This window comes from Crinia signifera, chromosome 4, assembly GCF_055691185.1.
Source record: "Crinia signifera chromosome 4, ASM5569118v1, whole genome shotgun sequence".
NCBI classification, from domain to species: Eukaryota; Metazoa; Chordata; class Amphibia; order Anura; family Myobatrachidae; genus Crinia; species Crinia signifera.
The window spans coordinates 10574776-10588229 of NC_139220.1; the positions used below are offsets into that span (position 1 = coordinate 10574776).

Here is a 13454-nt window from a genome sequence, read left to right on the forward strand (position 1 = left end):
CACTTCAATGTAGAAGTATGAAAAAGTCCCAAAAAACAATAAAATAAACCATTGCCGTGTCGACATTTTGCTTATGTTGACCTATTATCCCGATCCCATATACAGGGTCTTCCTAGGACAGTGGTCCCGATCAGCAGGGCGGGTCCCACACGTGGCCGCCGACTTACTAGCCGACACCGCCCTGATTTCTGAATTATCTTCCAAAGCCGTTTTCCGATAACACAAATGCAAACCCGGGAACACCCGCTAGTTAAACATGAGCTTTTATTAGATCAAATACATAGATTGACACAATAACATCTGTTGTATATTCTAGTACACAAGAAAAGCCACTTCATAGTGTTATGTGAACTTCTGAAAATCCTTAAAGAGCCGGAACTTTGACACCGCACAAATCTCTGGGGTCCCGCACCGCCCAGCGACGGGCCTGGGGAGCCCAAAAATTGGCACAATCCGCTAAACCGCCATCACCCCATTGGTCAAAAAATACACGCTTTAATATAAAAATTCCCGTAACACCCGTCCGCTGGACTAACCGCAGTGTTGTGCCCAAGTAGCGCCAGCCCTCTCATAAAAACATCAGTATCATAAATAAAAGTACAAAATAGGCATAAATATAAGCAGGGCGAAACGCGCAGCCAGGTAAACAGAAGTCCGGATGTAACGGTCGGGAAGCGGCTGCTTTTCTCCCTCCATTTTGTTTCATTCACTTATTTTTTAAGTCTTATATTTCTTTTCATTTTCTTAGCAACACTGAAAGTAAAAAGAACGGCCGATAGGCGCAGCCTGTCCTCTCCAGAACCCAGCTGGCACGTAAACTGGTAAACACACTGTACAAAACTATAGCTGTTTTTTGTAAATAAAAGATTTTTTTTCTTTTTAAATAGAAAACTTTATAGAAAAAAAATAGACTTGGGCATTACAACAAAAATGGCCGACGGCTGCGTAGATTAAACAGTGACAGTCAAAATCCAAGTATGGCCGTGTTTACTAAGCAGTGACAATTATCAAGATTCATTATAGCCCTATGAGGGAGGGGGGAAATTTATGACACCCCCGATGTTGACCCCCCAGCATTACCCAACCCAGTATGCCCTGCCAGTTTTAGCATTCCCTAGTAGCAAATCTGTGGCAGGGCATGCTGGGATGTGTAGTTGCACAGCAATTGGAGAGCACAATGTAGCTATGTAAACCTCAAGCATGTTTAACCGGTATATAAAAGTTATCGGGAGGTGGAGTTCAACTTTAACCTCCGCTCTCCACATGCAAAACGTTAGGGTTGTGAAAAATAACAAAAATATACCCATTTATTTTTGGCAAATAATTACATTTCTACATTCAGCCATCTGTGTTTTTTGCCCTATATATTTAAATCTGATGCTTCGATGGCCAATTCCCGGAGCAGATTCGTATAAAACCCTTTAAGGTCTGATGCTGCGAAACGCGAGGTCCATTTGCCGACGATGAAACTGTAAGCCATGGTTGATTGGATTAGGAGTTCTAGAAAGGCTGTTGTATGATGTACAGTTATCTCACAGTTTCCAAATCTGAATGTCTCATAAAACAGAATAAAATACTTAAATACTATATGTCATAGAAGTGTACCCCCCATTTTCTAAACACTAGAGGCTGCCATTTTGTGACCTGAACCAACGGTTCCGAGAATACCATCAAGCCTTCACTAACCAGTGACCTCACAGAGCTACGAGGGACAGCGTGTCCCACTTCAGTGAAGTCACTGGTCCCTTGTGTATCGACAGGCAACCTATCTAGGAGTTTTGCTCCAGGCCACAAAAAAATGGCTGCCACCACTGTGAGGAGACAATGGTTGCACCTCCACACTTCCTCACTACGATTTACTGAGGTTCACTCATATTTATACAGTTAAAGGCACATTCCCCGCCTTCCACCTCACCCACAGAACACTGAGCATAAAAACGGTGACACAAAAATAATATATATATATATATTTTTTATAACACAAAAAAAATAAAAACATTAAAGACTATGGCTTATTCGTCACACGTTGGAGTCTTCATCTGTAATACTGGTGCTCGGAGATCTGGCGGAGTAATCTTTGAACATGTCGTCTTCTTTCAGCATGTGCTGCGGACAGAGGAGGATTGTGGAGACAGAAGAGTGATACATTAATCTCAGCAATGTTACTGCCTAGGTCGTATGCTCCGCCCTTTCTCCGATATTCTGACTCCACCCAATGTGGGAGGTGCCAGAGTATAAAACAGACTAGTAAATGAAGGCATACGGGATGGAACTACAGACACCACTGGGCTCAGCTCTAGCAGAACCATTCAGTCTTAAGGGTGCCAAAACCCCCCACAATATCTCTCTGACAACTGACACCTGGATAGGACACCTGTCATTTTCGGTTGCCCAGCCAGGGACAGATTTTAGCACTATCCCCGGTCATAAGGTAAGTCACTTTTCAGTCCATGTTTCCTGTTAGTAGACAGATACTTACCGTCAGGTTGTTGATGCCTTCAGAAAATGCCCCAATCTGCCTCACGGTTCCTTCCGAGTCTTCCATCTGACAAAAAAATTTAGAAATAAAACAAAATAGTCAGTGCCAGGGGTGACCCATCATTATCAGTAATCCCGCAGCTGGCAACAATCTGCTATAGATAAGCCATTGCCTTATGGCTGAAATACAGCACTTGTAAATTCTGTCTTTCACAACTTGTCTGTAATAGACGAATCATAATTAAATGAAAGATTTACTTGAGATCATTTATCCTTCAAATTAGGATTAAATCTAAAACTTTGGCTCCCACAATGCATTGCAGGTCAGTTCGTATACTCCATTAGCGACCAATCACCGGCGTTCATCGCAAGTGTGGTTTGAAATACTTGATTTAATCCATAAGGATGCAATAAGGAGTGAGATCACTTCTATAAAGTGTAATACATTAATATCTACGTGCGAGCAGCACCACCACACATCATTACACCCACTCACCTGTTCCAGTCTGTCCAGATCTTCATCGTCCAACATCCGGAGGTCCAGGCCAGCTCGGAAGGGTTTGATTATGCTGTTGGCGGCCTGTCCCAGTTCCATGGGGCACAAGTATTCCTCGTTCTCCTCCTGCTTCTTCTTACGCAGAGTCCCAAAGTTGCTGAAAGCCAGTTTCTTTGGCTTCAAATACAAAATAACAAATCAATAAAACATATTTATTATACACATACATATCTAAATAAAACTTGCTAACTACGCCTTGCCTCTGCCAGGTAAGTACCACCCAGTGACCACTCAAAGTGAAAGTAAAAACTGCCACAGCTCAAAGTGAAAGTAAAAACGGTCACAGCTCAAAGTGAAAGTGAAAACTGTCACAGCTCAAAGTGAAAGTGAAAACGGTCACAGCTCAAAGTGAAAGTGAAAACGGTCACAGCTCAAAGTGAAAGTGAAAATGGTCACAGCTCAAAGTGAAAGTGAAAACAGTCACAGCTCAAGTTTAAAAGTAAAAACCACTTATTTCGTAGACTTGATCATCAGGACTGTAAAATGTTCATGACGCCACTGACGAAGCATCCGCGTGCCTCTCTGCAGAGAAGGGGACGTCTCACCTTAACCTTGGCCGTCGCGGTCAGGAGGATGTACTCCGGCGAGGACAGCGCCTCCTGTTTCTGGAGCTGTGCTTGCTGACCGACCAGGAGGTTGAAATGAGTCGCCAGGTGCCGCCGGAGGAGGGTCTTGTTTGGGGGGATATTCAGAAGCTGCGCCATTGTCTCTACGTTAAACCGGGGCTCAAGGACCTGAAATAAAATTAAAAGTTATGTTCCATGTAATATATCTTTTTCTCTCTACAGATTGCTGTGTGTTCCACCCGGGAGGGGAACAGAGAAGGTACAGTATCGGAAACGCCTAAAGGTTCCCTGCACAAAGACTCATTTATTATAGCAAATATACTGTGATTCCTGCTCCAACAAAGACACAGCTACGTACACACTGGTGGATATATCTGCAGATATATGCACACATATCTATTTCTATCTATCTATATATGTACACAGGTCCAATCCTGCCGGCACTCTGATAGATGAACAATTTGCCCCGGTGCCATAAACAAATTCATGCAGCAACTCCAATAAATAAAGGCACTCGGGAAACAGCAGGTTGAAAAACAAAAACACAAACGTGTATTGATGTTGAGCTTTCGGGGTTTGACCCCCTTCCTCAGAACACTACTATGTATATATACATATAGGTATATATTCTCCAAACACACTGCATGATCCGTCAGGACTGATGTCAAAAGTGGGTGGTCCCATTCAGCTGTCAATCACCACCAGCGCTTGCGCGGGTGTACAGGCAGATTGCCCATATACACAACACAATGCGTCGATATATCTTTATATTGCAAAGCGGATGCGATAGGTCTATGAACAACGCAGTTCAGACATATCGCTGGTACAAACTGGCCGATGTTCAAGCGACACATCAGACATTCCATCCAGGGGCCGATATATCAACCAGTGTGTGTACGCAGCTATAGACTGCTTCCAGTGTCGTGGCTCCCGATGTCTGTGATGATTCAAGTGTCAACACGGTGGCAGGAGCCGTCTCCCCTGGTAAGTGCGTAGAGCAGTCATGTGACATTTGCGCACTGGTACGATAAAATGGTCAATTCCATAAAATAAAAATCTGGCTCTGTAAATCAAGGACTAGGTCTGTCTGCATTATTTTCTGAAAGCAAATCCAATACTACATGGACATGCGCCTTACTTGATCTGCACCAAATAAAACAAGTAAGATGCCTGGCATTTTCATCGGTTATGGTGTTACCACGCATGTAGCCAATACTTCACTATGAATGACTGGATTCAATGGGACTGTGAAATACGATTGGCTGGTGGGAGAGCTGCGTGTTGGTGCACTGTCTGACTGCGCTAGTCCTGGGTCCCGCGTGGTCAGTTTGTTTGGAGCCGATAATGAGGCTACCTACGCGTGTGGTCATGCTGGACGTACAACACAAGAATATCTTTAAAGGAGGAGACACATTACACACACTATACAGCTTGGCGGTACTTACCATCAGACCTCCGTGTACACCGCTGCCCCTCAGGTTAGGAGCATATTCCGCTAGGTCTACAGAGCGCAACCACTCCATAACGCGGTGATTCGTCCACTGAGCGACCTCTGACGGGGTGATGTTACTCTGCGGAGATGACCAGTGCGCGTTAGTGACAAACCGGACGCTACTGCGACAGACCACTAAACACAATAATAAATACGTTCCTAGTGGTCTTAAGTAACAAAAAACGTAAAAAAAAAAGTTAAAAAAGTGAAGTTACAAGGCCACTAGCATTGCCGCATTCCTCATGGTCTAAAGCTTTTGGTGTCTAGTGACATCACTGAGGCATGAGACATGAGGCATAGCCCCGCAAGCCCATCATGAGTATTGCTGGCACGGTGTATGGGTGGTAAGAACATCCGGCTGCTATACTGCAATGTTAGGAGCAGGATGACGGGGACATGGGGTCACCTCTTCCGAGGGTCTCCGGCGGAGGCAGTTGGCTTCGAAGCTGTTGATCCTCAGGACCTGAATGGCTCGCTTTATACTGAGGTGGTGGAGGACGCTGGCGACTTTCAGAGACAGCAAATCGTCCTGCGAGAAGGGAGAGACACAAATACATTATATATAACGGCTATCGGGTGCCCGCTGCTGTCCGGGTCAGTGCCTGTGGTAACACAACCCTGGCAGTCTCTTACCCACCAACCCTGGACCACAGGCTGCCTGGCAATAACCTGGGTTAGGAGTCACAGTACCACCCCGCACTCACCCCATGCTGCCTGATGTTACTGGTACGCAGGGAGGGAATCGTATAGCAGTTACCAGCAGAACCTAACGGCTTTGTCGTCTTATTCTCATTTGCACCAAAGTCGGCTTTTAGTTATTTTTGGATTATTTGGTAAATGAAGAAGCGGAGCAGCCATAAGGCTGTAATATTATCCCACACGGGCTGTGTTATATTATCCCACACACTCACACGGGCTGTGTTATATTATCCCACACACTCACAGGGGCTGTGTTATATTACCCCACACATTCACATGGACTGCGTTATATTATCCCACACACTCACACGGACTGCGTTATATTATCCCACACACTCACACGGACTGCATTATATTATCCCACACACTCACACGGACTGCGTTATATTATCCCACACACTCACATGGGCTGTGTTATATTATCCCACACACTCACACGGACTGCGTTATATTATCCCACACACTCACACGGACTGCGTTATATTATCCCACACACTCACACGGACTGCGTTATATTATCCCACACACTCACACGGACTGCGTTATACTATCCCACACACTCACAGGGGCTGTGTTATATTATCCCACACACTCACACGGACTGCGTTATATTATCCCACACACTCACAGGGGCTGTGTTATATTATCCCACACACTCACACGGACTGCGTTATATTATCCCACACACTCACACGGACTGCGTTATACTATCCCACACACTCACAGGGGCTGTGTTATATTATCCCACACACTCACACGGACTGCGTTATATTATCCCACACACTCACAGGGGCTGTGTTATATTATCCCACACACTCACACGGACTGCGTTATATTATCCCACACACTCACACGGACTGCGTTATATTATCCCACACACTCACAGGGGCTGCGTTATATTATCCCACACACTCACACGGACTGCGTTATATTATCCCACACACTCACACGGACTGCGTTATATTATCCCACACACTCACACGGACTGCGTTATATTATCCCACACACTCACACGGACTGCGTTATATTATCCCACACACTCACACGGACTGCGTTATATTATCCCACACACTCACTTAGTACATGGACCGCAAAGTACACTCCACTCAGCTCCTATCTGCCATTTTCAAGCACAGCCTGTAACATGGCAGTTAGGAGCTGATTGGTTGATACATTGGTACCGGCTAATGTCACTGCTAGAATAGCGGGATACATATATAAATGGGGCAGTTTAGAGATCATGTAAGAATTAGGCCACAATGACACGGATAGGTGCACGCATACCGCAAATGGTGCTCCGCAGTGAGGTGACTTACCACCGTCATGTAGTGAAGCATTCGCCCGTCCACCTTTGCTTCGTCAAACTGGGTCTTGTACTGAGGAAGGCCAATGTCATCCAGCCACCCTACAGGGGCAACACGAGTCACATCACTATGCAAGGGGACATTCTATATAACTGTCAGTCTGTGGCTTCCTGCTGCCTCCATTCCCCTCCTCACATCATGTCACTGCCCCTGTCACATACAGCCCCGTCCTCACTGACACATCACTCATCTCCTGATATACTCTGTGCTGCTGGGGACCCTGCTCCTCCCACTATATAACTCTCAGTCTGTGGCTTCCTGCTGCCTCCATTCCCCTCCTCACATCATGTCACTGCCCCTGTCACATGCAGCCCTGTCCTCACTGACACATTGCTCATCTCCTGATATACTCTGTGCTGCTGGGGACCCTGCTCCTCCCACTATATAACTCAGCCTGTGACTTCCTGCTGCCCCCATTCCCCTCCTCACATCATGTCACTGCCCCTGTCACATGCAGCCCTGTCCTCACTGACACATCACTCATCTCCTGATATACTCTGTGCTGCTGGGGACCCTGCTCCTCCCACTGTATAACTGTCAGTCTGTGGCTTCCTGCTGCCTCCATTCCCCTCCTCACATCATGTCACTGCCCCTGTCATATGCAGCCCTGTCCTCACTGACACATCACTCATCTCCTGATATACTCTGTGCTGCTGGGGACCCTGCTACTCCCACTATATAACTGTCAGTCTGTGACTTCCTGCTGCCTCCATTCCCCTCCTCACATCATGTCACTGCCCCTGTCACATGCAGCCCTGTCCTCACTGACACATTACTCATCTCCTGATATACTCTGTGCTGCTGGGGACCCTGCTCCTCCCACTATATAACTCTCAGTCTGTGGCTTCCTGCTGCCCCCATTCCCCTCCTCACATCATGTCACTGCCCCTGTCACATGCAGCCCTGTCCTTACTGACACATCACTCATCTCCTGATATACTCTGTGCTGCTGGGGACCCTGCTCCTCCCACTATATAACTCTCAGTCTGTGTCGTCCTGCTGCCTCCATTCCTCTCCTCACATCATGTCACTGCCCCCGTCACATGCAGCCCTGTCCTCACTGACACATCACTCATCTCCTGATATACTCTGTGCTGCTGGGGACCCTGCTCCTCCCACTGTATAACTGTCAGTCTGTGGCTTCCTGCTGCCTCCATTCCCCTCCTCACATCAGGTCGCTGCCCCTGTCACATGCAGCCCTGTCCTCACTGACACATCACTCATCTCCTGATATACTCTGTGCTGCTGGGGACCCTGCTCCTCCCACTATATAACTCTCAGTCTGTGGCTTCCTGCTGCCTCCATTCCCCTCCTCACATCATGTCACTGCCCCTGTCACATGCAGCCCTGTCCTCACTGACACATCACCCATCTCCTGATATACTCTGTGCTGCTGGGGACCCTGCTCCTCCCACTATATAACTCTCAGTCTGTGGCTTCCTGCTGCCCCCATTCCCCTCCTCACATCCTGTCACTGCCCCTGTCACATGCAGCCCTGTCCTCACTGACACATCCCTCATCTCCTGATATACTCTGTGCTGCTGGGGACCCTGCTCCTCCCACTGTATAAATCTCAGTCTGTGGCTTCCTGCTGCCTCCATTCCCCTCCTCACATCATGTCACTGCCCCTGTCACATGCAGCCCTGTCCTCACTGACACATCCCTCATCTCCTGATATACTCTGTGCTGCTGGGGACCCTGCTCCTCCCACTGTATAAATCTCAGTCTGTGGCTTCCTCTGCCCCCATTCCCCTCCTCACTACTAGAACGCATCCTGTAAATGAGTAGCAGACAGTAACTTACGTGTAACCCACTTGTAGTCTAACTTCCCATAGTTACTTTCGTCCTCGGACCCCAACGACTGCAGCGCCAGCTGCAGCTTCTTACGGTGTAAGGGATGTTTGATGCCCAGCTCCTACAGAGACAAAGCTAAATTATACCCTCCAGGCGGCTGATAGGCTGTCACACACATAAAGAGCAGAAGGAACCAGAGCCATCAGCATATACCCGACACATTTCTCCATCATTACTTTTACGTCAGCTCCACCCATCGGCACAGGTCACTACGCGATATTAGAAAGTGGTTTCCCAGTTGCTGGACTTTGCCCCTTGCACCCACCTTCTCCAGGTCCTGCTGGGACGCGTGCAGTAACGTCTGCCCCGACACGATCCACTGCTTGCAGCTGTTCACGTAGCTCCCCAGGCCCTGGTCCCGCAGCCAGTTACACACCTGCTCCTTCGTCCACTTGGCAAAGGGCGTGTCCAGATCACTGTGGAAAGTCACAGGACAAAGTTTTGTTTCAGCTCAGGCGAAAAGTTTCCCAAGTTCTCCCAGAAACCTTCTGTCCTCATCTGTGGCCACTAAGCCCCAGTTGTGTGCGTATGACTCGTGATGACCAAAATCACATTGCAACGTGGGAAATTTACCCGCCTCCTGCAAAGAAGGGGGCGGGGAGTGAACCCATAGTAGTAGGAGGAGTCATACGCACCATCCGTGTCCTATTAATGCAGGAGGAGGCAGTGGAGTATTAGCGGTCTATTAACTCTGCCTTTAGTGATTATGCAGAAACTCCGTAATCTAATAATCCGCTTAATGCTGCCGCCTGTTCCTACACCTGCTCGCTGGGCGTCTATGTGGGTAACAGGATATACGAGGATTATGTCCTTAGCGGACAGGTAAACCGGTGTTAGAGATAATCGTAAAGAACCAACGTCTCTACATAATGTGGCTTTTATAAAGGCGCGGTCTTCTAACACGCTATTATATACACACACACACACACACACACACACACGACAGCAGCTCTTTATTTTAATAGCAACTTGTGTTTTAGATTAAAAAAGGACGAAAACATAATAAAATGTATCATTAAATTACTATAATACTATTACAATTCTATTCAAATGTAACTTTGTTAAATGTTTGCTGCGGGCGATGACAGTTATGGCTGTTGTGACAGGTGGGGCAGATGTAACGTGCAGATTTGGGGAGGTATTTCTATGCAGGGTAAATACTGGCTGCTTTATTCTTACACTGCAGTTTAAATTTCAGTTTAAATCCCAGCCCCCCTCCCCCCCGTGCCAAATCGAATGCTCCCTGCACATGTTACATATGCCTCACCTGCAGTGCAGCATCGTTTTGCACTGAATCAGGCCCTATGTCCGGTTATGATCGTTCTGGGGCTCATACTGACCTTTGCGTCTGACCAAGATCTCGGGACCAGCCCAGTCTCGGCCCAGCGGTGGATCTGGTCCCTCCCCTCTTAAATTCCTCCTCGGGCAGTTCTTCATCTTGGTTTAAAGTAGTTGACTGACTCCTCTTCAGCCTGCAGGAGGGAGATAGGACACAGTGTCATCCGCTGTGTCCAGAACGGGACCATGTGTGCGCCAAGTCCCTCTATAACAGCGCCACACCGCCGAGAGGGCGCGCGGAGCTCGCTCACCTCCCAAACAGCTTCTTAATCCCCCTTGGCTTTTTCTTAGAGTCGGGAGAGGATGGGGACCCGTGAGCGCTTCCCCCATCCTGCGAGCGCGGCGAGGATACGGCCAGGTCCAGGTGGTCAGCGGAGCCCTTTTCCGTATCTGCTGCAAGATTTCACCAATAAGTGGAATACAAGGACAATCGTTCTCATAGCGCACTGCTTATTATTAATAGCGTAGCCGGTTACTGGTTATTTGCAGATTGGCGCACCCATAATAGGACATGAATATAGCCGTGTCCGTGTGTTTACAGCGTGGTGCCCACATCTCGCCTGAATAACTGGCATTAGCCGAGATAACACTGGATGCGGCTCATCAATCAGACCTGCTGGCCCCAGGGGGCGCTGTAACTAGGACACGTAACATCGATAACACAACAGCCAGATGGAATGATGAGAAGACGGAAATGTCACACGTGTATTATAAATGGATGTATTCACTAAAATCTGTGATTTATAAATCACATGGTGACATTGAAAGCAATGGTCTGGGGAGTACGCTCTAATATATCCGTGGGAAACATTCTGGTTTAGGATTCACTTATGTGCCAGTGCACCACCCTTCCGGGACCCCAACTGTCAGCGTACCACCCTTCCGGGACCCCAAGGGTCAGCGCGCTGCCCTTCCAGGACCCCAAGGGTCAGCGCGCCACCCTTCCGGGACCCCAAGGGTCAGCGCGCCACCCTTCCGGGACCCCAAGGGTCAGCGCGCCACCCTTCCGGGAATTTAGAGAGGGGGTACACTGAATGCGGATTGCCGGATTATACCATAACGCAGCATCTTGAAGAGCAAAAAAAATAATAATATAAATCTTAAAAAACTAAATGCATTCCGGGTTTATTTCTGTGCTTTTCAGGTTTATAGCATCAGGCCGAGTTTCTTGCTTTCAGTGTCCAACAAGAAATCCGTTTCATGGATGCAACTGCAGCTAACGCAGAGCTAAGACAATACAAGTGCCGCATGGTGGGAGCCAATACATCAAGGGCATAACGACAAACAATGAACTTAGCACTGGTTGAAGGAGCAAAGTAAAAACTGTAGCTGGAAACTCCCCGCTGTGACCTATCTGCCCCTTTCCTAGATCTACTCAGCTGACCACAGAGTTATCAGTGTAGTATATACACCTCTGTAACTAAGGCGCTCTTCCGATGGATAATAAATTGCAGTACTTGCTGACACCAGTTTGCCCAGTAGGGTCAATATTGCAAAAACAAGACCCACAAACATACACGCACAGTCTATTATATCACTACAAAAGTTTTTAAATCACTGCAACAGCTACAACACTTATAAATCAATACAGTAGACTGAGTGGCAAATCCTTATTTTTCAAAATTAAGAGCAAATGTGTCAGTTCTCATGGTTAACACAAGATGGCGCTAAAGCTCTATAGCTACAATATTAGAAGCGCTGGGAATTATGACTAGCGCAGTATTAGCTGATGACTACAAACCACACATTAGTAATGGAGGAAGGGAGTACGGGATGAGTTATGATCATTTACTTATGAGTCGATTTTGTAATAAGTTTTTTTTTTTAAGCTATGCCGCAAAACTGGGCTGTTAATATGGGTGATGATGGGGGCACAGCATGGGAGGCGGAAGTGGGGGTCATGCAGATTTACAATACCTAAGGCGGGGGCGCTGGCACTTCGGCTGCGATCTTCAGATTTCCACAAAGTGCACAAAACCAAACGCAGCCCAGGAGGAGAGAATGTGTGAAAGAGAAATTAAACGTACCAGAAGAATTCAGCAGGGGGAGCAAGAGACAAAGAAGCACAGGGTGGACCCCAAAATAACACAGGTTGGGGAAGACACATAGAAGGGGACAGATATAGTAAATCAATCTACAATGAGGGTAACATTATAGCATTATTATATAACAACAATCACAATCCTTTGTCTAGGACACGTGTATAGTTACTAGAGAATACAATCAGGAGGATCGGGCAAACTGTACAGGTACGTGAGTTACAGGCTGGAAATGGGGGGAGCATGTTTCTCCACGCTGATCACAGGCTCCGTGTTCCAGGTCACTGAAGGAAGGTGTAGGAGCAGGTCATAGAGGACCATAATCCTGCAGTATCGTTCATACAAACTTTCACGTATGTATTTAAGAAGGACATAAGTCGCCCTTTCATGTAGGATTATCCCAAATTTTCAGCTTATTGGCCTTGAAATAGTTGAAAGCGGTTTCTGTAGACTCATTGTCTATAATTAGAGGATGAGCATCCTGTCACATGACTGCCCGATAATACGGGATCTGGGAATCACACAGCTGGTCTGGTAGATGGGAGAGGAAGCTGCGGAGCCTTGTGTTACGGACACGTCCCCCCGGCTGAGGGTAAGGGGTCACGGCACACAGAATTATTCCTAAAGACTGGACGGGTTCCCGAGATCAGATAAAGAGTGGTTTGCATACCTAGATTTGGGGTGCTCGCAGTCTTCTTATTGGTGTTCTTGATTTTGAAAAACCCTCGTCCAAACGATGACCTGGTTTTACGGGTGCCAAAAGCTTCTTCTTCCCCCCCAGCATGCGCTGGGGGTCTCGGCGGAAGGGTCTCAAACTTGCCGGAGTCTGGGGAAGATGGTTTCTAATTGGCAATAAACAGATTGTGTGTTATTAGATGGAATTCTATTAGCAGTAGTTCAGGTATAGAACCAGGAATACAGGAAGAGAAAAAGACAGGACAAGCAGATGCAAGATAAAGATGGAGTGAACGGCTGAGTGGGATAAAGAGAAAGCGAGCGGCATAAAGTGGGAGCAATGGAGTGGGATAAAGTGGCGAGCGGGTGGGACAAAGTGGGAAGGATCTAGCG

At 47.2% G+C, this 13454-nt stretch overlaps 1 protein-coding gene across 12 annotated transcripts in view; it reads right to left on the minus strand.

Moving 5' to 3' along the window:
* Window positions 1–246: 246 nt before the first annotated feature.
* Window positions 247–13454, minus strand: part of PPFIBP1 (PPFIB scaffold protein 1) — an 86939-nt gene continuing 73731 nt past the window's right edge. For 5 of the 12 annotated variants that reach the window (XM_083181061.1, XM_083181060.1, XM_083181057.1 and 2 more), the window contains 13 exons: window positions 13057–13228; window positions 12265–12297; window positions 10599–10740; window positions 10350–10481; window positions 9275–9425; window positions 8959–9070; window positions 7108–7196; window positions 5499–5621; window positions 5046–5171; window positions 3580–3768; window positions 2975–3151; window positions 2480–2545; window positions 247–2106 (listed from right to left, as the gene is read on the minus strand). In XM_083181061.1, the coding sequence (XP_083037187.1) occupies window positions 2020–2106; window positions 2480–2545; window positions 2975–3151; window positions 3580–3768; window positions 5046–5171; window positions 5499–5621; window positions 7108–7196; window positions 8959–9070; window positions 9275–9425; window positions 10350–10481; window positions 10599–10740; window positions 12265–12297; window positions 13057–13228 (1599 nt within the window). In that variant the 3' untranslated portion in view covers window positions 247–2019. The remainder of the gene's footprint in view (window positions 2107–2479; window positions 2546–2974; window positions 3152–3579; window positions 3769–5045; window positions 5172–5498; window positions 5622–7107; window positions 7197–8958; window positions 9071–9274; window positions 9426–10349; window positions 10482–10598; window positions 10741–12264; window positions 12298–13056; window positions 13229–13454) is intronic. The other 7 variants (XM_083181065.1, XM_083181066.1, XM_083181064.1 and 4 more) reach the window with 3 other exon arrangements.